The 25,982-nt window shown below is 36.0% G+C and overlaps 2 protein-coding genes and 2 long non-coding RNA genes across 6 annotated transcripts in view; 3 read left to right on the top strand and 1 right to left on the bottom strand.

Annotated features, from left to right (window-relative positions):
- Positions 1–30: 30 nt before the first annotated feature.
- Positions 31–19,273, bottom strand: col17a1a (collagen, type XVII, alpha 1a). 2 transcript variants are annotated; one of them, XM_058776424.1, is made up of 52 exons: positions 18,860–19,273; positions 16,674–16,750; positions 16,481–16,537; positions 16,215–16,373; positions 15,518–15,979; positions 15,335–15,382; positions 13,669–13,710; positions 13,506–13,553; positions 13,119–13,253; positions 12,941–13,039; positions 12,766–12,816; positions 12,224–12,295; positions 12,070–12,123; positions 11,815–11,979; positions 11,122–11,187; positions 10,985–11,023; positions 10,738–10,869; positions 10,382–10,648; positions 10,243–10,293; positions 10,127–10,153; positions 9,289–9,315; positions 9,108–9,170; positions 8,875–8,979; positions 8,702–8,764; positions 8,474–8,563; positions 8,358–8,393; positions 8,215–8,250; positions 8,064–8,126; positions 7,600–7,635; positions 7,436–7,507; positions 7,282–7,308; positions 7,132–7,167; positions 6,918–6,953; positions 6,292–6,375; positions 6,144–6,179; positions 6,000–6,065; positions 5,839–5,922; positions 5,677–5,739; positions 5,550–5,600; positions 5,427–5,453; positions 5,296–5,328; positions 5,082–5,198; positions 4,928–4,975; positions 4,704–4,829; positions 3,464–3,577; positions 3,223–3,342; positions 2,589–2,729; positions 2,036–2,104; positions 1,721–1,921; positions 1,560–1,637; positions 463–543; positions 31–378 (listed from the first exon to the last, which is right to left on the bottom strand). In XM_058776424.1, exons 2-52 carry the CDS (start codon positions 16,735–16,737, stop codon positions 329–331), a joined length of 4,317 nt encoding a protein of 1,438 aa, XP_058632407.1. In that variant the 5' UTR covers positions 16,738–16,750; positions 18,860–19,273; the 3' UTR covers positions 31–328. The 2 variants fall into 2 exon arrangements, with proteins under 2 accessions (XP_058632407.1, XP_058632415.1); XM_058776432.1 differs by lacking the exon at positions 18,860–19,273 and adding an exon at positions 17,480–17,525.
- On the top strand, positions 15,061–15,699 carry LOC131540999 (uncharacterized). Its single transcript, XR_009271365.1, has 3 exons — positions 15,061–15,243; positions 15,359–15,386; positions 15,566–15,699. It is a non-coding gene; the product is annotated as an uncharacterized LOC131540999 (long non-coding RNA).
- Positions 15,734–16,256, top strand: LOC131541007 (uncharacterized). The gene is made up of 3 exons (XR_009271369.1): positions 15,734–15,819; positions 15,935–16,054; positions 16,194–16,256. It is a non-coding gene; the product is annotated as an uncharacterized LOC131541007 (long non-coding RNA).
- Positions 19,274–20,761: 1,488 nt separating the features above from the next.
- The window catches only part of LOC131537051 (uncharacterized), a 35,655-nt gene continuing 30,434 nt past the window's right edge, over positions 20,762–25,982 (top strand). The window contains exon 1 of one of the 2 annotated variants that reach the window (XM_058770290.1): positions 20,762–22,868. In XM_058770290.1, the coding sequence (XP_058626273.1) occupies positions 22,661–22,868 (208 nt within the window). In that variant the 5' untranslated portion in view covers positions 20,762–22,660. The remainder of the gene's footprint in view (positions 22,869–25,982) is intronic. The other variant, XM_058770298.1, reaches the window with a different exon arrangement.

Below are 25,982 nucleotides of genomic sequence, written 5' to 3'. Positions count from 1 at the left end.
TTAAAAGTCAAGCCACTTTTGAGTCTAATGAAAGCATTTTAACAGCACAAATGAGAAAAAGCAGAATATAAAGCACACCCCCAGATTATATGTTAAATCCCATTCTGCATTCATGCAAGAAAAGCAGTCAGGAAAAATACATGCGCAAAAATATTTTCTCTTTAAAACTGGTATCATAAAGGTGAATTTGATCACGTAATGCTTGTTAATTCAATGTGAATATATTTAGCTTTTTGTAATAAATTGATCTAAAGTAAGAAAAAAAGAATAGAAAAGACTAAATATGTACATGTCATTTTTAAAGCATTAGCTGTTTAAGGCACACTAGCTAAATGACTGTGCTCCTCCTCCTCCTGCGAGTGACATATGAAGCCTCACCTGCAGGGAAATAAGGTTTGTCATGACATTATCGTAAAAAAAACATGTTATGATCATTTATGTATTTTGTAAACTGATACATACCCTTCTCTCCCTTTTCTCCTTTCATTCCTGTGAGACCTGAGAAGCCTGATGGACCTGATGGACCTTGGAATCCTGTGTCACCTGGATTGTAGAAATGTAAAATTACAATTCGAAACAAGGTAGATGAGATTTGAACAGTTATGCTGTTGCTGTTGTTCATACAGACAAAAAGTATGATGAAATTCAGATAGCTTGTAATGTAAATCAGTGAGATCTTTATAACAGACTACTTATATTTCATAAAATGCATATAAATATCAGTTGTCACTCTATCTATAAATAACGTATCTATTATTTTAAATGCTTAGTTTTACGATCAAAGCTCTGTAGTTTTTATTTTGAGGGATCAAAACGAAATACAATTATGATTGACAGATTAAAAATAAACTTTCCTTAAAAGACTAATGTATCATATTTGGTTTTTCTAAATAAAAACTAACAGTCCAGCAAGGGCTCATCTTCAAATATTACTAACAATATAAAAGTTATTCTTACTAAAAATCATACAAAAAGACATGTGATCCACTATCTGAAGGGGGACATTTTTACAATTATACTAAAAGACATTTTGCTTGCTAAGAAATATAAACGATCGATCAGAAGACAGAACAGATTTTTTTCAGCAAAGTTTTGATCATGTTGATCATTTAGAGGCCTTAGAAATTTGCTCATCAAACATACAGTTTGCTTTATAAGGTTAATAAAACTTAATGTTTACTGACGGCGGCTGTAATACTCACACTTAACATGTGAAATAATTTTCTGTATTTGAAACTTAACAGGCAAAGTGGCTGAAAGCTTTAAAAGCAGAAATGAGAAGCTCATGTTTTTTGTTAAAGATATGAAATGTTTATTATCTGAGGTCTAAAATAAAATTTAATAAAATAATAAAACTTCAGTTCAATAAAGCAAACAAAAAAATCTTCATGCATTTCTGAAGTAGTTTTTATATGTAATTTGTATGGATTTGTCTCGTTGCAAACAGGTTAAGTCATGTCATGTTACTTCCTAGTATCTTCACACAGGTGCTAAAGGGAACTAGGTTTGCTTGATTTGCTGACCCTGACATGAACATCATATGGGCATGTGATATGTACCTTTCTGTCCTGGTGGTCCAGGATATCCCAGCTCCCCTTTCTGCCCTGGTATACCTGGTCGTCCAATCATATGGTTTTCTGTAGAAACAGTCAATTGTAATTAAAACCGTGCATAGTAAATATGTACGATTTTTTTATTATTTGAACAAGTTCCATCTTGCCTCTGATGTAGTCCATGATTTCTGTCATATTGGAGGAAGAAAATTCTACACTGATTCCTGGAGGTCCAGGGGGTCCAGAGGGTCCACTACGTCCAGGAGATCCAGGGATTCCAGGGAATCCATCACGTCCAGGGTTTCCTGCTGGACCTCGTGGACCTGGAAACCCTGTCAAACCATCCTGGCCTTTTAACAGGCCATGAGCTGTGGAAAAATGCAAACATACAAGACTCAACCAAGAATTCCTACATCTGTTCCTGCCCATATCTTGTTCTTTTCGAGGCTATTTAAATGACTCTCACATGTAGCATAACTTACACTTAATGTAATCTGAAACCTGTTTAGCGATGGCTGCGTAATCCAAATTCTCATCAGAGCTTGGATGCCCTGCAAAAGTCAAGTCACATTTATTTATACGGCGCTTTATACAATACATATATCTTTTCAAATCAGCTTCACAGTATTAAACAGGAAAATACCAGAATCAATCATGCAAGCGTCATCAAATATGAGACTTTTTAAGCAGCTCTAAAAAGTCGATACTCGTGTCAATATTCAGCTCAAGTCACTGTTGATTTAGTTCAATTCAATAACTACGTACAGTTACAAAACAAGTTGAATTCAGCGATAAGCAGCTCGACAGGAAACAATGGTGTCGTTATCCAGGGAAATTAGTTCAATATTGATTCAGTTCAGTAACAGTGTCGATGTTGCAAAATGCATCAATTATGAAATGAATCTGATGCAGCTCTAAAGCAGCTCTATGAAGAGTGTAATGTAATTATTCAGCTCAATTCATCTCATCCGATAAACAAGCCACCAACGAACCAATGAGCGAGATGATATACAGTTAGCAAAACACTCTTCTTACTTTTGATATACTCCTGAGGCTTTGCGTGGATTTGCTGTTGGTTTTCATTAGCGGCGTAAGACACTAGACCTCCGGCGCTTCCTGGTGGTCCTTGAGGTCCTGGGGGACCGGGAGGTCCTGGAAGACCTCTGAAACCAGCATCTTAAACAACACAGTTCATAGAAAAGGGATATCAAAAAGCTGTTCCTATATAAAATTAACCTAGTAGCATCAGTGGTTAACAGATGTTTTTTTGCAACGGCCAATTCTTAATTACATTTGGTCCCCCACATCCTGAAACTTTCAGTCTTGCTATTAACAAACTTTAAATCTGAACAATTTCATATAGACCACTGTTTCTTGAGCACAAATCAGCAAATTAGGATGATTTCTGAAGGATCATGTGACACTGAAGACTGCAGTAATGATACTGAAAATTCAGCTTTACATCACATTAATAAATTGCATTTTAGAGTATATTTAAATACAAAACAGTTATTTTAAATTGTAATAATGTTTCTGTTTTTACTGTATTTTTTTGATCAAATAAATACAGTCATAAAAGGCTTCTTTCAAAAACATTCAAAAATCATATCGACCCCAAACAGTTGTATGTTACAGGAATTTTATCTAGACCATATGACCCAGGTCCTACCGTTTATCAGATTTAGCACTCGTCCAGCAACTTCCTGAGTGTTAAAGCCATATCCACCTGGCACACCTGGGGGTCCTGGGGGCCCTGGAGGACCAATCAGGTACTGCCTCACCTCATCTCCTATATATTACCAAAGAATGTGTGGATGCACCAAAATGTTTCAAAAAGCACGTTACTTGAAGGTTACATTTGTTTATAAAATGCCAAAATAATGGCTCTTAAGCACACATTTCACACTCACTTTGAAGGTATTCAATAACACGGTTAGCCAGAGAATCTTCAGAGCCTGATCCGGAAGATCCTGGTGATCCAGGTGGGCCTGGAGGTCCGGTCAGGTATTCTCTGATGGGTTCACCTACAGAGAACATGAAATAGTACAGTCATGGAGCTTATTCACCCATTTATCTCTATAACCAGTTAAATGTTCCTTTTCTAGTAGCACCAAATGGAACTAAAACTTCTAAAAGATGCTTATCCACTCAACATTTACTCAAAAAAAGAGAGTTTTAATGCTTGGTTAAAATGAGCAGAAACAACAAATTTTTAACATTTTCTATGTAACTTATTTATGTTATGTTCAGTCCATTTAAATTTGTAAAATTTAATGAACTTTATCATTTTGTGTTTGAACTATTTGAATCATTTTTGTTGACACAACTAACCGAAGAGTGGATGTGCTTTGCATGGGATCGCATTAAGAGGGAAGCATGTTGAAAAAATGGTCATTGATGTTTTTAATTAAACAAAGTTACTTGTTAGAGTTATTTTACATGTAATGGTGAGTTATATTGGAGATTTAGAAGATGTTTGGAGATTTGAAATAAACATTATTATCATTAACATACGAACATGTGTTTTACCTAAATACACCAAAAATAAAAAAATGCAATTAGTTCAGGTCCATACAACAAGACTAAATCAAGTTCAATTAAACAAATAATGTTTTGTTGAACCGACTTAACATTATTTGTTTAAGTGAACGTGTTTTAGTCCTGTTGTGTGGACCTGAACTAATTGCGTGGAAAAGTTTTCCTTAATTTAAGTTAGCTGAAAATGCTATTTTTTTGAGTGTTTGCTGCCCCAATGCTAGCATGTTGTAGGCAGCTGCTATGCCGTTCTTAAAGGGATAGTGAAAAAGAAAATTCTGTTGTCATTTATTCAGCCTCATGTTTTTCTAAACCTGTATGACCATACAAGAAGCTATTTTGAAGAATGTTCGTTATTAAAACTTCCATTGGACGGGCCAAAATACAATGGAAGTCAATGGTAACTGAAACTGTTTGCTCACCAACATTCTTTAAAATATCTTCTTTTACAGTATGTTTCACAAAAGAAAGACATACATGTTTGGAATGACATGAAGATAAGGAAATTATAACAAAATATCAATTTTTGAGTGAACTGTCCCTTTAAGGTGTACTGTGTGGTTTTAAGGGAGTTGCTAGAGTGCATAAAAGTGCTTAATTTCCTTTTAAACATACTTCTGAGGTAGTCTGAAATCTGTTGAACAACATCTGGTGAGCCACCACCCGATGAACCAGGTGCTCCAGGAAGCCCTGGGGGTCCAGGTGGACCTGGAGGACCTGGAGCGCTTCTGGATCCTCCACCTTATAAAAACAATAAATTGAAACGCTCTCTTTCACTAAAGAAATGGTATATGGTTCATGTCACTGCAGCTATTGGATCATTAGGCCTGTTTGCCTACCGTAGGAATATCCTGGAATGCCAGGGGCCCCTGGGACTCCAGCATCACCTTTGTTTAAATAATAAAAAGGTGTAATTAAAATGCACAGATGTAGAAAAACACTAACATTTATTACTGTAACATTTGTTACTCCATTTAGTTTTTTCCATTGTACCTTTTGGACCTTCTGGCCCCATGGGACCCATTGGTCCTTGAGGTCCCTGTGGTCCTGGTGGACCCTCAGAACCTTGTTCTCCACGTGGTCCTGGTGACCCTGGCTGTCCTGGAATACCTGGATTCAGGGTAAAATAATGTATTCTTTCCAGTCAGATACTGTAAAATAGTGTATAATATATATTTTTTTTATTATATGAATTTGAATCACTAACCGATTCCAGGTTCTCCAGGTAATCCAGGCTGGCCTTGAGTAAAGAAAGATCAAAGAGAAGTTTGCATGTAATCCGAAAATGTCAGAATGATTATTATATACTGTACATGTGATTGAATGTGGCTGTCTTACCAGGGAAACCTTGAGGGCCAATATCACCTGAACAGAAGGCATTAAACATTAAACAATTCACAGGCTCCACGTGTCTCCAGGAAATAAAATAAAAAAATTAAATGTAATGTGTTTTGGCTCTACCTTGTGATCCAACAGGTCCAGGAGGACCAGGGGGTCCAGCAAAGAAGGTTCCTGATTGATCACAAAACCCACAGTCAGATCACTTTCATACCATGATTTTCAGTACGTACAGTAAATTAAAGTATACCTGAAGTGGGTACAAAGCTTCCCGGTTCACCTTTTTCACCAGGAGGACCAGGTTGACCAATACCTGTGGAAAAAACGAAATAAAAAATGAATACCGTAACAATACAGAAATGCCATTTGGAGATAATGAAGTCAGACTGTACTAAATTCTGGAACTATGTACCTGGTTTTCCATCATTCCCAGGTGGTCCGGTTGGTCCTGGTGGGCCAGGTGGGCCAGGAGGACCAGGTTCAGAAGCAGCTTTCTCTGTTCAATTCAGTTTAAAAGTGAATTAACGGTATAAAAGCATTTATAATGTCCATTTTAAAAGTGAACACACTCACTCCCTGCGCTCTCAGAGACTCCAGGCTTCCCATCTTCTCCTTTGTCTCCTTTATCTCCCTTTGAACCTATAGAGATTTAAATGTCAGGAAACTAAATCTTTATGATTTCACTCTTTTTGTTTTATAGAAAAAAAATCCTCTTACCAGGTGAACCAGGAAGACCAGCAGGACCAACAGGACCTGAGGTTCAAAAGAAAAAGAAAATGTTAGCAATATTAGCATGAACATACTGCTGTTTAACTGATTCCGTATTAAATGCATTTAAAATAATCCATGATGAACTTCATAACACCTGATAGTCCAGGTGGTCCGCCAGGACCTGGAGCTCCAGGAGGTCCAGGTGGTCCAGGTACACCCACGGTGTTAGTATTAGCGCCTGCAAGGAGTAACCAGAAATAAGATAATGATCAATGTTGTCACCATCAAATGAGCCAGATTATTATTATTATTATTACTAACTAATTATCATTTGTGACCCTGGACCACAAAACCAGTCATAAGTCGCACGGGTATATTTGAAGAAATAGCCAACAATACATTGTATGGGTCAAAATTATTAATTTTTTTATGCCAAAAATCATTAGGATATTAAGCAAAGATCATGTTCCATGAAAATATTTTGTAAATTTCCCACAATAAACATATCAAAACTTCATTTCTGATTAGTAATATGCATTGCTAAGGACTTCATTTGGACAACTTTAAGAGTGATTTTCTCAATATTTAGATTGTTTTGCACACTCAGATTCAAGATTTTCAAATAGTTGTATCTCAACCAAATATTGTCCTATCCTAATACACCATACATTAATGGAAAGCTTATTTATTCAGATTTCATGGGATGTATAAATCTCAATTTCAAATAATTGTCCCTAATGACTTGTTTTGTGGTCCAGGGTCACATTTGCGTTTCCTCACCTGCAGAAATGACTCTTCCGGGCTCACCGTGCTCACCTAAAGACACAACATCATGTATAATGTGGTAAGACAAAGTGTATTTCTATATATATATATATATATATATATATATATATATATATATACACATCATACCACTTCTACCTAATATACACTTCAATCATAATGCTATGGTATGGAATTGAATTGAAATTAAAAAATAAATAAATAATACCTTTAGCTCCTGGCTGGCCCGGCATACCTGGCAAACCTATAGTAATATAATGTAATGAAATTAAATTAAATAATTAAGGTTAACCTGTGCAATTTCACAAAAAAGCTAGATATGTTTTGTTTCATATGCAGCTGAGAAGTGAAATCAAACCTGGTGGTCCTTGGAGTCCTGGTGTACCTGTGTAGAAAAACATTTTCTTTACATGGTTTACATTATTAACAATTATGTTTAAAAAGCATGAACAGCACAAATGATCGTTTTATTCATGGTGCGAATTCTTAGTGTGAGTTCTTTTCATTTATACCTGGTATTCCTGCATCTCCAGGAGGCCCTGTGGGTCCCCGAGCTCCAGGCAAACCAATCGGACCTTGATCTCCTTGAATTTAAATGAAGGAGAAATTTACAGAATGCATGCTTAAAAGGAAAGACACAGACTAATATTTTCCCAAGGCTTAGTTTTAAAATTACCTCGAATTCCTTTAACACCATCTGGCCCGGGAGCACCTTTGAAAAATAAAATGTATGATATGATATATTATATATATGTTACAGCACATACAGTCCTTTTTTAAATCCATATGTGTTAAAATTTGTATTCACTATCATCCAAAAGATTTTTTTTTTTTTATGTTTTTGAAAAGACTCTTATATGCTCATCAAGGATGCATTTGTACAAATCATTATAAATGTTGAAAACAGTTGTGCTGCTTAGTATTTTTGTGGAAACCCCGATACATTTTTTCAGCATATATTTAAAATACACACTTTTTGTAATGTTTAATGCATCCTTGCTGAATAGAAGTATTAACTTCAACTTACTTGAAAGGTAGTGCATATGTCTTATAAAATTCAGAAGAGGCTATATTTGCATTGATTCTACATGTGATTCAGGCTTTCTTTTACTCAGGTTTTATTTCTGTGATGAAACCAACCTGCTGATCCTTTAAGACCTTTCTCACCAGGAGGCCCCGCTGGTCCGACCTGACCTGGCTCACCTGGCAAAAAATATTATATTGAAAATAAATGCCACAATGGTTTCATACAGAAATGAGTGTTGATTGATATAGTTGTAAGTTAACTCACCAGTGGCACCACGTGGTCCTCTCTCTCCCTGATCGCCTTATTTAGTAATAAAAACAATGTAATCATAATCATCAGCATAAAAGCTTATGCACATGAAAAACAGCTTTACTGCAATACCCTATGTATCTCTGGCTTCTACTGACCTTTGACCCCAGGTGGCCCAGCAGGTCCTTTGTCACCTAAAAATATAAAAAATGATTAGAAAAATAGTTCACATGAAATTCTCAAATGGGAAAATGTTCAGAAAAGGTACATTTACCCTTGGGTCCAGGATCACCAGAATCTCCACGGAAGCCTTGGGGTCCAGGAGCTCCTTGAAGACCTGGTATGCCTTGTGCACCTGCATCACCTGCAGCGACAAAACATGTTTTTCCTCCCAAAATTTAGGTCCTATGTATCTATTTGTCTGCTACCAGAGTAATTTTTAAACAGTGTACTGATGTTCCTCTGCTTGTTTATCTCTTTGCCTGTGAGCAGATGGTCTTACCTTTGGGTCCCACAGGGCCTGGTGGTCCTGCTAGCCCAGGCGCACCACCATCGCCAGATGAACCTGAGGAGCAAACACAGAGCAATTAGCAAGTCACTTTTTAATCTTATTAAAGGGCTTCTGTATAAACATTTATAACAGAACAGTAGTAATAACCATGAAAATGGTATTACCTTTCTCTCCTTTCTCTCCAAATCCCGGGGGTCCCGGTTCTCCTCTGGGTCCCGCTGGCCCCTCTCGACCCCTTGGCCCAGGTAAACCGTCATTTCCTGATTCACCTGTGAATAATACACACAAGCAGATGTTTTAGGCCTGAATTATCTTTGTCACATGTCAGCATCAGAAAACCAGTCTTCAACTGTAATGGAAACAATCAGCTGGTAGAAGTTCAGTGTCTGCCTCATACCTGCACTTCCTTTGGGTCCTCGAGGACCTTCCTGTCCAGGGTGACCAATGAGACCAGGAGGACCTGAAAATACGCCATTCATTAATTCAGTTTATTAATTTAGGCTTTTCTATGTAGGCATGTGTACAGTATACAGTGAGTGCAAAGGATTGTTATGTTTTGTGATATAAAAAAGAATTACCTGGAATTCCAGGAAACCCTGTATCACCTGTAAAATTATTAGTAATATTATTGTAACATTTTCATAATATTTCATAATATATCTGATATATTTGTGATATAACTGATACATGTGTGATATTTCTGTGATATTTGTGATGTGGCATTTCTGATATTATGATATTGTTGTGATAATGTGCCATTATTGTGATATATTTATGATATTATGTGACACAGTTGTGTGATGATGTGAAATTGTGGTATTTGTGATATAATTGTGATACATTTGTAATACTGTAATACATTTGAGATATAACTAATACATTTGTGATATTGCTATGATATTGTGATATATTTGTGATATTATGTGATACTTTTATGATGTGACATTATTGTGATATTATGTGAAACTATTGTGATAATGTGTGACATTGTGATATTTGTGATAAGTCTAATACATTTATGATATTATGATTTATTTGTGATATAATTGTGATACATTTGTAATATTGTAATACATGTGATATGTGATACTGTTGCACTACTGATTAACATTGTGATATTTGTGATATAATTGTGATACATTTGTGATATTTCTGTGATATATTTGTGATGCAACATGATTGTGATAGATTTGTGATATAATTGATACATTTGTGATATGTGACACTGTTGTGATAATGTGTGACATTGTGATCTTTGGGATATAATTCTAATACATTAGATATCATTGTGATACATTTATGATACTGTAATATATTTGTGATATTATGTGATACTGTTGCAATATTATGCATGTTTGTTTGTTAATCTCACATATTTGTGAATCTGACAACTCGGTGTGATATTTTTATGAATACCTTTCACTCCAGGAGGTCCTTGGTCACCTAGAATGACATGAGTATGAGTAAAAATGCATTTTCACTCTGTATTTCTCCAGGTTTATCTATTGAATGTATTTATCTGTAAGTGTTACCTTTAGGCCCAGGCTCTCCTCTCTCACCCTTAAGTGAAGTTGCCAGTGAAGCTATAATGAAATCATAAAAATGTATAAATGTTCAGATAACTGACTGGGTAAAGCTATCACATGTTTAGCATGAATACATGGTAAACACCTCTGACGGTGTCTGACTGAAGTTCGGATCTGAGGATCTGTTGGATGGTCCTCTGCAGAACCACAGGGTCTTGTGCAGTAGACGCTGAACCCAGGTTTATAGTGTTATCGGCACGGACGCCAGGGATGCGCTCAGCGTATGAAGACTCCAGTGGATCAATGATGTTGACAGCAGAGGAGGCGGACAAACGACTGGTTCGAGCAGAGACTGCGCTTTCTCCGCCATCAATAGCGTCCACACGAGCCTTCAGCTTCCGGACCTCTTCGCCTAGACAGAGAAATGTTCGTTTTGAAGGAAACTGCCAAAGTACAAGCTATATCAGTTGGCCTAAAATAATATCATGAGACATAATGTACCCAGTGCGATGAGACCACAGAGGAGTCCCAGTAGAAGGAGAAGACCTAAAATCAGTGCCAGAAGCCACTTCCACCACGAGCAGCAGGAACAGAATCCTAGTCCTGCACCGTCAGACTCATCTTTACGGATCTCTGTTGCAACATTAACAAAAACCAGATCCAGCAGGCCATCACTGCTGAACGAACTGATGTGTGTGACAGTTTTGAGCAATTATTTGTAATATTTGCATTTCTATAGGACATTTACCTGCATAGGTTGCCTTGTCTTTCGTTAAGGCTCTGGAAGCTGAAAGCACATAAATGATGCTCTTATTGCATGTAATTTAAGGCACGATTTTATTATTAACTAGATAATATACAGTAAGTGACTTCATCTAAATGTACCTGTCATTGTGGATTCAGTAATGCTGGAGATCATCTTTTTCTCCCTCTTCAGTGAATCTTCAGAATCTGTTATATAAAATAAATTACAGTCACAAATACATTTCTACTAAAAAAAATGAAATGATATTAAAATGTAAAATAAACATCATACACTAATCATAACGTACTCATTTAACAATTATTGTTCTTTGTTCAAACATTTGGGTGGGTAAGATGTTTAATGTGTTTAAATTAAGTCTCTTGCTTACAAAGGCTGCATTTATTTGATTAAAAAATACAGTAATATTATTACAATTTAAAATAAGTCTTCAGTGTCACATGATCCTTCAGAGTACAATGTTGTCTGATTTGCTGCTCAAGACATTTTTGCGGAAACCACTATACATGTTTTTCAGAATTCTTTTATGAATAGATATTTTAAAAGAACAGTATTCACAATAGAAAAACAATAACAATATAAATGTAACAATATACTTTTGATCGATTGAATAGGTTCTTGCTGAAGTAAAGTATTCATTTCTTTTAAAAACTTTTCCAAATGTAGTATACAGTATTTAACTGTTTTACCCAGTTCAACTGGAACAACTAGATTTTTTAACTAATTGAATTACTATTTCAACTGTACATTAAGCTACAAAAAAAAATAATAATAATAATAATTCAGACGTAAAATATCTAGTCTCTGCTGTCTACCTGCTCCAGCACTGGCGGTAGAAGTGATGAACTGTTTGCCAGTGTTTTTGGACATGATCAGTCGCTCAGTCTCTTTCTTAGCTGCTACATTTTCTTTTCCAATCGCAATAAACTTGCCATCTTTCACAAACACATCATCAGCGGTGATAGGGCTGCTGGGAACAGCTGTGAATGTGACATAAAAAAGAACAAATTTACATTTGGTAATATTGCAATGTTTTAATCTTACACATTTTTAAGTCAAATTGTTTTTACTAGTAACAGTGGTGGCCAATCCAGCGCTGCCAACATTCTTATGTGCCCCATACACTGGAAGTACAAACAGACATAATCAATCTCTTACTGTAGTTATTTACATGCACTGCATCAGTGTGTTAAAGTTTTTATATAGAGACAAGGTTGAGTTTACCTTGGCCAGCACTGATTCCATTAACCATGAGAGCACCACCAGATGTTGACAGGTTATTATGCATCCCATATACTGAGAAAAACAGAAACACGGAGGGCAGCCATGAGCATAAGACCAGCTAACATGGACCGTTCTCTAAAAGTTATGAACAAACGTGCTTCCAGTAACGTTAATAGAGCGCTTGTTCAAAATTGTCTGGTAATAACATTCTCAAAACGTTAGCACAAAAATGTTGTCGCTCATGGAAAGTTTTTCTTAAATGTTTTGGTTGAACATTTGCATATTGTTTTTCTACTCGTTTCAGAACATTCAGTGAATATTCAAAAGTAACATTCCAACAATTTAAAAAGGAACTTTCCCAAGTTTTAAAAATTTCAAAATCTTTTTGCACGTTCAGAGAACATTCGGAAATAGCATTTTCTTAATGGGAACATTGGGGAGGTACTTTATCAGTTTTATGAGGCTTTGGGCATTTTAAGATTTAACCAGAGCTCAAAACTGGAGTCAGTAAATTTGGTAAAGTGCAGTGTGAATGTAAAGACCTGCACTACTGAGGGCAGATGAGCTGAGGGTCAGATTATTCTGCATGCCACCTAAAACAAAACAACATATGATCAGTTACAGTCTCTCACTCTCACATTGATCTTTTTAGTATGTTAATCCTTTCGACTTTAGCACATAGAAATACAGGCACAAAAAACACATTGTCTCTGTTACCTGTGGGTGATGATGGTTGTTGCAGTGTGGTGTAACTGAGATTGTTTGGGCTGGTGTAATATCCGCTGAATCCTGCATCCAGGACTGTGCTGTCATAACCTGAAAGACATATATTAGTGTTGAAGGACTGGCTGTGCTGTGTATCACAGGCATCTCTGTGCTTGTGAGTGTGTGTTACCTGACTGGCTGTCATGACGGGTGTCCACACTGCCTTTTTTGGGGATAGGTAGGGTGTTGGTGGGAGAACGAGGTGGACTGATGCTCCCGGAGCGACTTCCCTTCAGTAATCTCTTAACATCATCCAGCTCTGTCCCTAAATATATGAAGCTAAAGATCATTTTCTGAAACTCAGGGCCACACTAACTATTGATTGTTAAATTCACAATATCTTTCAAAAATAAGTTAATATAACATCCTATATGCAACATACTGTATATACCATAACAATAAATATATAATTTAAAAGATGAAATAACAAAAATACTGTACATATAATATATTATGCAACTTCAAATTAGTAAATTAACACATAATAGACTTTTGACTGAACGTGAGTAACACTGACATCTAGTTGAGGGTGAGGCACTCTGCAATCTGGCTCTGATCTCACTCTCTGAAAAAGAAAAAGATAGCATTAAGATTCAGAATGAGACTTAAAGAAGTAAATTCTAATTTATGATTGTTGGGAAGTTTGTGAAACTACGTATTATGTATATAATCAGAAATACCTCGTGTTTGAGTGCGTCCTCTAGTGGCAGCACTTGTCGAAACTGTAAATAAATATATTTTTTAAATCATTAAAGCTGAATTTTGAGAAACACGTGTATCACGGATGGAAGAAGAAGAAGATTCATATGATTAATTCAGATCTCATGAATAGCCTAATAATAATAAAAACATATAACAGTAGGCTATACGCTTGGTGTTGCATGATCGTAAAAGTAGGTTTTTGCATATCAGTATACCTCAACATTTGTTTTGCTAGTTTTTTTTTAAATGTTTCTGTCACCACAAAAGTATATGCTCATTTGTACCCGACTTAAATACACTTTCGCAAACATAAATAATTTTTTTAGCTCGTTGTCAAAACATAAATCTTGTAATCATGTATTACTTGGATTTGCATAATTGGTTACTTATCCAGCGCACATTTTCTGTCCAATCAAATGGTCCCACGAACGAGCATGTCCCGCCCCTCAATACATAAAACAAGCAGGTAGCAAATCACATTTCGCAGGTGTGATATGTATCTAAAGACCATCACTTTAGTTACATTTTTAAAAGGGGCGGAACCCTTCGAAACGTCCTGGGGTGTATTCCAGAAAGCAGGTTATGTGACATACCCAGGTATGTTTGAGGATAAGTGAGCGGATAACCTCAGCTTTCGGTTCCAAAATCGGAGGTTACTTTCAGGGTATGTGAGTAACCATAGCAACTTGCTCTCTGAAGATAACCTGCTCCGGAGCAGGTTATGTTGCAGGGTTAGTTCACTTCAGCGCTATCAGAGCATGTATGATCTACTGACGAGCCTTCAGTGGGCGTGACAGATAGCGCACAGTATTATATATTATTACAATACAGTTATGTATATAGCCTACTATATATATATATATATATATAGTTGTATGCTATTTTAATGATAAAGCGCTAATATAAGTTATAAATAAGGTCAGCCTATACATTGCTCTAATATGGTTATTATATTTTATTGGCATATATAACAGTTATCTGTATAAATTATAAAACACTATTATTACAAGGTAATGTTTAATTTAATATATTAGCCTATATATATATATATATATATATATATATATATATATATATATAATGTAGAAATACATTATAGAAAATGCCGATCCATGTGTGAGATGATAATATAAATTGTAATATATATATATATATATATATATATATGATATGACTTAATATATAATTAGCATCAAACAAACAATATAATTCTTATTCTCAGGATTAAAGATTAAACGAAAAAAAAAAAAAATGATTGCAAAACCATCAATTAGGTGGCGATATGCACTAAGCATAAGGCCTACATGACCTTTGAACAGAAGAAGAGCGTCCGTTTCCATTGTGACTCGTCGATTCGTCGCTCTGTTGAGAATGTCTCGAGTCTTAACCGGGAACATACTCTGAGTTGACTGAACTTACTCCCGGACGCGTTTTTGGAACCACATACCTCGAGTAAGCAAGGTTTGGGGTTAATCAACCGAGAGTTCAGGGTTTATCTGACGGTAAGTTAACCATGCTTTCTGGAATGCACCCCTGCTCAGCCGTAAACAGAGGTAAAAATTGCACTCGATTATTTATAATTTCTTCCATGCATGCTAGCCATAAATGGCGTTTTTTTGGTAACAAAATACTAAATTGACTTACCGTATTCTTTCTTAATGTATTCAGGGGAAGAATTGCCACTGGAGCTCCCTGGGTAAACATAATATAAATTACACACATATTGTTTATTAAATATGACTAATGATGAATTTTTAAACTAATATCAATAATTATACACACAGTGTGAAATTTCTCTCTTTTGAAATCAATATGTCCAAAACTTACCCTCATATCCTCCAGTGTGAAGGCTCAGACTGGTCTTCCTCTCTGCAGGAACTGTGCTGTAACTCAAACCTTTCCGTGTCCCGCTGGGGGACGAGGAGCTGAACTTGGTCACAGTCATGGAGCTGGAAGTTCCTCCGGAGCCAGCGCCACCTCCTCCACCTCTGGATATATTCATACTGCCTCCAGAAACACTAACAGAACCGCCTGAGGAACCAGACGCAAACTCAGAGGAGGAGATGAAGCCGTATCCAGAAGAAAGCTCTCCACCTGTTGCTGAGGAACCGCCAGCTGTTGTGATGGAGGTAGAGACGCTGCTAGAGCTTTTAACTGCAGAACTAGAGCTTTTAACTGTAGAGCTACTGATCGGCCCGGTTACACTGATTTCACGAGATATTTCTCCGAATCCACCAATCACAGATCCTGCTCCTGAACTGCTGTTGGCTGAACTTCCAGACGAGGAGGCTGGAGAGAAGAGAGAAGTATTGATCAACTTCAGTAGTTGGACAATACATCTCTCTACTATGGACATTATATGTGGTATATATTGCACAGGCTGACCAACAGCTTTGTGAATTTATAATAAAAGTTTCATGGATTTCACGAACTTTTCAAGTAAATATTGCTTCTAAAATATACGTTTTAATTTAAAAAAATGTCCTGTATATCTCATATATAGCTGGATGATTTCTGGACTCACAGGATATGACATAACTTCTGGACGCGCCTCCTTCAGCACTGCTCTGGGTGATGATCTTCTTCTCCACCAGAACAGCTCCTCCTGAAGCTCCTCCAGATCCTGAGCTGTTCACTATGGAGGTCAGTACCTGTTGGCTGCTCACAGAGCCGCTGTTGCCCTCTAATGGGGAGACCCCAAATAAGGGAACCAGATCGCAATTTAGAGAACAGCACAATTAATAGTTTTTAATGTAGTGTAGTTATTTCAGAAAGGACATTTAAACCTACTTGGGGGTAGAGATGTCAGTCGTGTGGTCCTTACAGTTTCTGTGTGTTTCTGGATTTCTGTCATTTTTTTTTTTAAATCATTCAGGTTAAGGGACAAATGAATTTAAATTTACAGTATATGCACAAGTTCCACTTTTACTAGTTGTGCTGAATTAATTAATTAGTTCTTATTTAATTATTTTTACACACTCACCTTTTCCAGATCCTCCAGATCCCCCCTCTACTTTCACAATCTTGGTTTTGGTTACCTTGTCCATTCCATGTTAACTACTGTAAACCAAAGGGACTCTTATCAATAAAATAGGACACCCGACTTTTATGCATATATTTATTGTTTAGCTTTGCTTTTCATATGCAAAATAAAATCAAACAATAAAGGACTATTATTTCAAAAGCGATGCAACCCGGCAAAGCATATCCTTAGTGTTTAAGATGTCCCATTAAATTATTCTTATAGCTACTAGTAAAGATCATTATCTTGCCTTAAACTTTGGTGGTTTCTCTTGCTTTCTATTCTTTTAATAATATACAGCAACGCTTTCACTTTTCTTAAAATAAAGGTTACAATCAGAAGAATTGAATGCCTGATAAAATCAGAAAGAGTTTAATTTCTGATACTTTACATTATTATTATTATTATTATTTTATCTTTTATCTTCTAAGCTTTTAGAAAAAGCACAGACTGATTACACTGATTTAAGCAACCTATAATGTATCCTGATAAGAACCAAACAGCAACTCTATTCAATTTTATACAGCCAAAATGTTTTTGCTTAGAAGGGTTCTTTGTTGAATCTAAGGTGCTCAAAAACATGGTAAAATGAATATTGACATGAGTGTTAATTCAGTTAACCAGAGACAAAAATGCAGAAAACTGCATCTGAATTTAGTTTACAAGTATAAACTAAATTGAATTGGTACTAAAATAAACATATAGTACAAAAGCACAAAATTCTTCAGCAAATTCAGAATTTCGTCTCAGAACAAATTTACACTTACCACTTGTTATAATTTACCGTCTCATGTCAAAGAGTCTGTCCTGTATCAACACACTGATTTTTTTTTTTTTTTTTTTTCAGTTCAAGTTCAATCCAGCACCCCTCATAAAAATATTTTTCAGCTTGGATTTCAAGCCTTCTTATCACATCTGAAGCCAACAAGTTTAAACCTGAAGTTTTCCTCAAGGCAGCAGCTATAATATCCTCCCCTGACATTTAATAGCATACTGTATGTAGAATTTGAATTCAATTATTATACAGTCTTTTAAATTTTTAAAGATACATACCACCCACATCACTCATTGTGTAAATATAAGTTAATGAAGACAGTTTAATGTTTAATGATATCACATAACAAATATTTTGGAAGTTTCATAAAATTATAAAATATAAGAATGATTCATATTAATATAATAAATAAATAAAAGTATAAGACTAATTTATAGCAATATTATGATTTATAATAAAAGCAAGCATACTGCATTCTAGTCCATCCATTAATTTTGTTCATTCATCCATCCATTGATACATTCATTTATCACCAATCTAGACCATCGGCACCTCTGCTATTGTCACTTGTTCAAAGCAATGTTTACCATCGCTATTGCTGCGTAATAGTCATCATTACACCTTTAAAACAGTAATGATCTGTCCACCTGTCATTCGTTCACTTTAAAGAGACTTTCTAGGAGCTCTACACCCTGAAATTACTCTGGATAATGAGGCATTTGTGAACAGCAGAGTGAGAGATACAGTCATGAATCTATTATAAAACTAAAGTAGAACAACAGTTAAACCCACACTGCATAAACAAACCCATGTTTTTGTATGTGTATGTGTCTGTGCTTGTTCTGTAATGTGTTTGTGGTTACCTATCATCTTTTCTTTCTTGGTTTGATCATATATTACACATCTAAACACAATAAGCTCATGACCACAAATGAATACTTACAAGAGATTTTCCTTTACAGATTAGATTCTTTCAGTATGATAATGACATAAGCTACACATCATTGGAATTCTTTTGAGCTGGAAAAACATATAATTCTTAAACATATCACTACAAACAGATAAAATTTTAGAAATGGATTCTTCTATATTATGGATTATATAATAGATTCTTTCTTTGAATATTTCAGTTTGGAGCCTGACAACATGCCAGAAATGTCACCCTTTCATTGCCAGTGTTTTTCATTTGAGTGCGCAGTTTGGCTGTTCTTAGAACAGTTTGTCACCAACCTGACAGACTTTTCCAGTCAGTGAACACAAACTTGAACTTGAAAACAGTTCAAGTTCAGTCATAAAACTAAACAATGCTGATTCTGTCTCCCACTATAGCATAACAACAACGTTTCATTTAAAAGAGCATGTTAAAACTCACCTTGACTCTTGTTTAGGAGAAATCTTCTTGTTGTACCCCCTGTTCTTCTGTATAAAAATGTGCTCCAAAAGCGATTATATTTATGAGCAGGCACGTTCAGATGTGATGAGTAATCCAGGACCCGGCATGCATGCTTTTTACCCCTTTACATGCAATATACCAGTTTTTCTGACCTCCAGCCACTTACAGGCGAGTTTTGACAAGACGAGGGGGCTGTCACATGAAACACCTGAGGCACTTTTATTTGCAAAAACAAGGAACAAAAATCATTATGGGCCAGGTAAATTGCCTGGGAGAAAGTTATTTAAGTGGAATTAAGATGGCTTGAGGATAGATTGCAACCTGTTCTATAGGTTATGAAAATAAGTCTTGCTTCCATTACATTCTATAGCTATTACTAAATATGAGATGCATATATTAGAGTCATGGGAATTATCACTTGCAATAGGAAAATCATGAAGTCCCTTCAAATTCCTCACTGAGCATCCAAACGCTTAGCTGTAATGATGACCATTTGTACTGCTGGAAAGCAAATGGTCATCACAAACTGGAATAAAGATGTCAAACCATAAAAAATGTGGCTAAAATGATTTTTTAGATTTTGATGCTTGAGAGAATGTTGAGCATTAGACATATTCTTCTTGTACTTGATGAGAAAAAATGTACACTTTCATTGATTTTAAAGATCACACACACCTGCCGTCCAGGGGGACACAGAAACACAGCGAGCTCATCATGATCATCCTTTTGGGCATTTTGTCATTTTTGAACAGGTGTGAAGGAATGAAGCAACACACCTCAATGAGTCACCATGGAGTCATTTTATCAATCATATCTGTCATTACAACATCTTACTCTCCATACATCGTTGACATATCCTAATGTGACTGATGGTTATTGATTTACCAATTTAATTAGTAGATCTTAGATTAAAGCATATTATGCATTATAAGAAATTTAATATGTATATATATGTGTGTGTGTGTGTGTTATCATTATTATATGTCTTAACCAAAAGAAAACTGCTCACTCTTTTAAGGACCTACCTAATGTAAAAAAGCAGCACAGAAATATTGAAATTTCTTGCAGAAAATTAATGCACTTTTTCTTTGTGCAAATTTCATTATTTATGTGCTACTGGAAAAAGATTTATTTTTACCAAAGAATAAAAAGGAAAAAGTGAGATTACTCAAGACATTTTCCTCTGGCTGCAGCACATGAAACTTGTATAATATCAGTCAATATTAACGGTAAGACGTGAGCTTTAGATATCATATTGCTATTGACCCTGCATTTCTCCTATGGACAGAAATATCAATAGTATAATGAACTATACTAATACATTTGAATTATTATAATATATTTTAAGAATGTATTCAAATTCATGAAACGGTTTTGCATTTATGGCTGTGTTTTTCATGCTAGTGCTGGATAACACTGTGTTTGAACATGTCTTAGACAGGTATAAATGTCAGTTTCCCTCAATGCCCAGAGGTCTAAATAAGCAAGCTATATTGGAAGCTTCAGTCAAAAATTCTTCTAACTTCTACATTGTGAAAGCATTTAAAAGCATATAAAAATGCAAAAGAAAGGTTCTCTTTTTATTTTGCTTTTGCAGTGTTTTTTTTTTTTTAATGCCTAATGGCTTGACTTTTTTTTTTTTCTTTTTTTTTTTACCATCTTGTTGTACAGTACTTGATTTACTGTAAAGGAATGACAAGCAAAATTTAAAACCGAAATTCCCCTTAGCCACAGGGTTGAAATTTTCACAGAAACATTCAAGTTAAGGCAAAGTACCATCCCTGACCAGAGGTCTGCACAATTTCACAGAAAAGAGATGAAATCAGAGATGAACATAAAACATGAAAGAGTCATCAGACTCGTCACACATTCTGCTTTAATATGTTAGAGGCCGTGTTATGCCATTTCTATATGGAACTTAATACTTGAACTTTCCTTACTACTTGAACTTGAAACTTTTTTAACACATAAAATAGAAAAAAATATTGCACCAAAATGTTTACAGGTATAGAATAAAGAGCAGTAGTCTCTGTTGACGATAAAATATTTAGGTGATGTTTACTGGAATCATAAAACAAGCATGCAGCATGGATTCTGGTGCCAGTAGCACACTGGTGTCAACATTTTGACACTTTGGTCTTGTGGTTTTGCATGGGAAACTACAACTCAAAATAGCCATACTGTAAATGTAACTCTGACAATGGACTTCTATTCTCATACTGAACCACTCTTGTTTGTTTTCTTTCTGAGCATGATGCTTGGAGTTGAACGGTCAGTGTCAAGTATAGTCACACCTGTTTTCACCTGGTGGTTAACATCAAATGTTTTTGAAGGCTTGCATGCCAAAGAGTCTTTTCTAGAGGTTTAGAAGTATTTAGGATCTAGACTAGAGGTTTATTTTTTCTTTCATTTACCTACCATAAATATATTCTAAAATAAAAAAAGTTAGCTTCAAGGCCTAGTTAACTAATTATATAGTAATCAAAACCTTACATAAAATGACTTTTCAAATAAGAGTGAAGACCTTATCATTCCTAACAAGACCACACCTGTTGTGTTATCATTCCTGACATCAGATAGACGCTGAACAGTCATCACTGATGAATCAAGGTACTCGTATGGTTCCAGGGGAAGTAAAAGTGGTGGATTGTTTCTACTGGCCTTAATACATGCTGTTTTTGTGCCAAACACAGCTCGCAAATAAGTTCCTCTAGGCCTTTTAATCTTTAGTTATATAGTGTTGGAATTAAGTGTAGATATTTCTGTAAATCATGAAGACTGGTGAATTATGTATTGCATACAAAATAGAATGAGACTATACTTGTTCTAGGACAATAAATAATATTTAAAAACAAGTTTGCATATGCAAGAAATGCATATTCCTTAAACATATCAGTGTGTGTCTGGGCTTGATCCACAGGGTTTCTGCATAGTTTCACTGTACAGCATGTAAATGCCGCTCACTCACATTCAGATAGGAGTATTAATCATAGTTGACAGACTGATGCATTATTCACTCTAAGCAACCTTACAGTGTGTTATTATTCAGTGACCGGAGACACGCAGGTGTTTTCACTGAGGAAAATTGTTGCACATGCTATCCACCTTCTCTTGCAGCCACTCCTTAAGTTGTGGTGACCTTGCTGTATGTTACAGTTTTCATATCTTTTCAGGATATGAAATAGAGGAGGTTAGACATCGACAGAGTGAATTTGGAGAACATCAAAGCCATTCTGTGAAATAGTGGAGGGTAACAGATTTTGGTAGCCTTTAATAGCCTACTGCCTTGTCGGATTAAGTGTATGTTTGCTGTATGATTTTTGCAATCTACAATGACTTAATTTGCGGCACCTTTTCTCAAAATTTGGAGCACTTTTGTTGTTGTTTTACAGTTAAAATATACCAGACAGCATTCTTCTAACATTCATAATACTTTTCTGACCTCAAGAACACGCGTTTTTTTTCTTTTATATTTTGTCTAAAGGTCAAATAAATAGGCCTAAAATAAATTATTAAATTATTAAATAAATGAAACGCAATCAAGGGTGTGGACGAATTTCGCCTGCATGTTGCTTTCGTTTTGCCATCATCAGGCATTGTCACGGATCGCAATAAACGCGGAAGAATGACAACAAACATTAGGCTTACTTTCGTTTCGTGGGAATTTGATAATTATTAACAAGGTTCGAAACAATCCAGCAGTTTTAACTCTCGTTTTGAGTGTGTTCTTCAGTCCATGGATGCAGACGCTTCTGATCGTCTCGTGCATCAGCTGTGATCATGTTGTGTTTTTGGGGAGCGCAGATCAGAGAGGGTTTGGGGCTGGTAAAGCCTGACCAAGTCAAACATGGCAATTCTGGAATACGATCTGTGTGTCCGAAAACAGCAGTTCAGGACATGTCCGCCGGAAGGAGTTTTGCTGGATTCATCCGGGATGGGAGAGTCTCGGTCCTGAGATTGCGCAGTGAAGACCGTGATGGAAAACTAAGTAGGTTATATGATACACTACATGACACTTTATTTAATTCATAGAATTTACATTAACATAACAGGCCTACTTATTATCAGTGGCGGCTCGTGGGTTTTAAAATAGATGAGGCACACTAATTGTATTGTATTGGTCTGGGGATCCCTGCCGATTATACTTTAAAATGGCTTTTGGTTGCTTTTAGTCAGAAAACGACACGCACAGGTCTACAGCAAGATATATATAATTTCACATACCTGGCCTATCACTTGAAGCAAACTTCCATCCCTTCTTAAAAGTCTGTGTTAACTGCCTGTTGTGCCCATAGACTGTATAAAAACAGGTTGTGCCATTTAATTAAGCCGCGACTGCTGTAGGCTATAAACTATCCAGTTTAGGTGTTCTTAATTTGTATACTGTTTGAATGACAGCTTGGTAAATCTGTTGGCGATCAAATATTCAATATCCCTACTAATCATAAGTACTTGGTACATCAATGCAGTGGGAGACGTTCAAACTAATATCACGTAATTTAGTCTCTATGATGATTGGTTGATATACCAGAAGGTTTCTTTTCTCAACACTCCTCGGCGCTGAAAGTGAATACTCGATGCTGATTGGCTAATTTTCTTTAATTAATTTTTTTACCAGCTCAGCGCTCCCCCTCCCCTTCTCTATCACTTAGCGGTTGTAATTACATCAACAAATTCGGCACATTCGCGATAGAAAAGCGGCGCTTTCCAACTTCAGTAACATTTTATGGTATTACAGCTGTGAAATTACAAACAAAAAAAATACACATTCTAAAACATGAACATGAACCTCCTCCCATTTTCATCTCAATATTTTGGGGAAGCTGTGCCCCTGACGAGCCGCCACTGCTTAATATATAGGCTAAGGCTGGCCACACACTAGAGGATTTTAAGGCCGATTTTAAGCCCTGTTTGCACCCTGGAACGATCGGGGGGTGTGGCCGATTCGCGGCTTGTCGCGAGCGATTTTTCTTTTGTCCAAAAATCCTCTATTGTGTGTGGTGTCATTATTATTTATCTGTTCCTGATCGAGACGTAGCGTCGCGGAACTCAAATGGTAAATATCAAACATGTTTGATATTAGGTGCCTTTGACTTGAAGCACGGCTACAGACAGCAGGTCAACGAGAGTAGCCGCTTGCAGACGGGGCGGAGTTGAAAACGGAGCCGTCAAGCAGGACACTTTCTTCTCCCGTTAGTGACGCTCACGCGGTATTGCAGTAATAAAATGCAGTATTTGTTAAATACACAGAAGTTTCAGAAACGTTTTCATGAGCAACAGAAACACTTTTTATATATTGCTTAATACAGCGCCCTGTTCAAGAATAAAGTTCAACATAATCATATACTATTTAGGCCTAAATACTAATAAAGTGGGGTTACATATGCTTTTATCAGTGTTTTTTGATAAACAGGACTCAATAATTTGAACTTTGTGTCAGTATGTCATAAATAGAAGAGCCAGCAGTGTCTGGGATTTGTCTTGTCAGGCCCCAGTGTAGACAGCATCACTTAGGCCAAGTACACACTACAGCTAAATTGGGTTGTCAGCTCACCTTTTACTCCTTCTGTACACACATAGGCCACGTACACACTACAAGGAGTGACAACCGCATTTAAATGCGGGAGTGAGTCTTGTAAATTATTCCATGTGTGTACTGAACAGCACTCACTCTGCATTGGTAACCATAGCAACATTTTGTCATCTTGCAGGAGTGAATAAAAGTTTAGACATTTGTTATGTGCCATCTTTTGACTAAAGACTATTTTTGTCCGTCGATTTTAACTAAACTACCACTGATAGACGTGCTGTGTTCTGTTTATGCTCGGGAGGCTGCTGTCTTGCAGTGTTGCCATGTCCTATTATTTACAAGCGCTTTAGACATGTTGTTTGGTCTTATCTCATAAAGATTTTTCTTCACTCCTGAAAGAAGCTGAAATGTTGCTATGTGTTGAGCTCAAGTGCGCAGTTCACTATCACTCGATCACAAAAGCAAAACGTTGCTCAGGATTTATTCACCTCTTCGACATGCTCTTTTATTCAGCATAAACTTTTCACAACAAATCCGCATCAACTCTAGTACAATGTAGAGACATAAACACGTAACAACATACGTGATCATCACTCCCGTACCATAATGCCTTAAAAAAAAAACAATAGGTAATTTGGCTTACACCACAATGCAATGTATAAGAGTGCAATAACACTATGTTACAAATGCGGGAGTGACTACTGTTCTGTACACACATGGAACAATAATTTACGGGACTCACTCCCACATTTAATTGTCACTCCTGAACCTTGCAGTGTGTATGTGGCCTTATTATAATAAGTTCTGTAGTAGCTATTTTGTCGCGCCGCTCATGTCCGGTGTAGATTACTTTGCTTCGTAGTAATGCCGCTCCCGTGCTATATCTATATATCTATATCTATATCTATCTATCTATCTATCTATCTATCTATCTATATATATATATATATATATATATATATATATATAATTATTATTTTTATTTATTTTTTTCAAAAATCTGAATGCATTATAGATGCCTGTATAGCCCTATGTAACAATCACTAGCAGCTAAGACATTGCACATAATTTACACATAAATCACGCATAAATTAATTTGATTACATTTGAATTTGGATACATGTTTAGATACTATCAATGGCTACTTTTTGTCTTTATCTGTTTTTTGTTCAATTGTTTTGTTGTTGTTGCTTGAAACATTGATTTAAAGTGTCAGTTATTGCATTCTTATTTCAGTCAAACCTATAAAACCCTTTGTTGCCCCAAACTACATATAAAAGCCTGATCAGTGGCATAAAAGTAATCAATGCAGCTACTTAATGATCCTTTGCTACTCATTAACGCGTGAACTTCTCCTTTAAATAGAGAAGCACTCGCTCTGCACTCTTTGTGTATGACGCTTCCTCTCCCATTAAGTGCTGTTAGAAGTGAATGAATTGATCAGCATTTCGACACCTCCATAAGAATGTATTAAACTCGACAAAGCGGTTTAATAAAGGATGTATTGATCTTGTGAACTGGCGAATTTTATTATACCAATATTTTTTAATTGGCTGTTAAAGTTTATATGGG

Source organism: Onychostoma macrolepis, chromosome 01 (genome assembly GCF_012432095.1).
Source record: "Onychostoma macrolepis isolate SWU-2019 chromosome 01, ASM1243209v1, whole genome shotgun sequence".
NCBI lineage: Eukaryota > Metazoa > Chordata > Actinopteri > Cypriniformes > Cyprinidae > Onychostoma > Onychostoma macrolepis.
The sequence above is the reverse complement of the archived record's forward strand: the minus strand, read 5'-3'. Positions and strand labels throughout refer to the sequence as shown.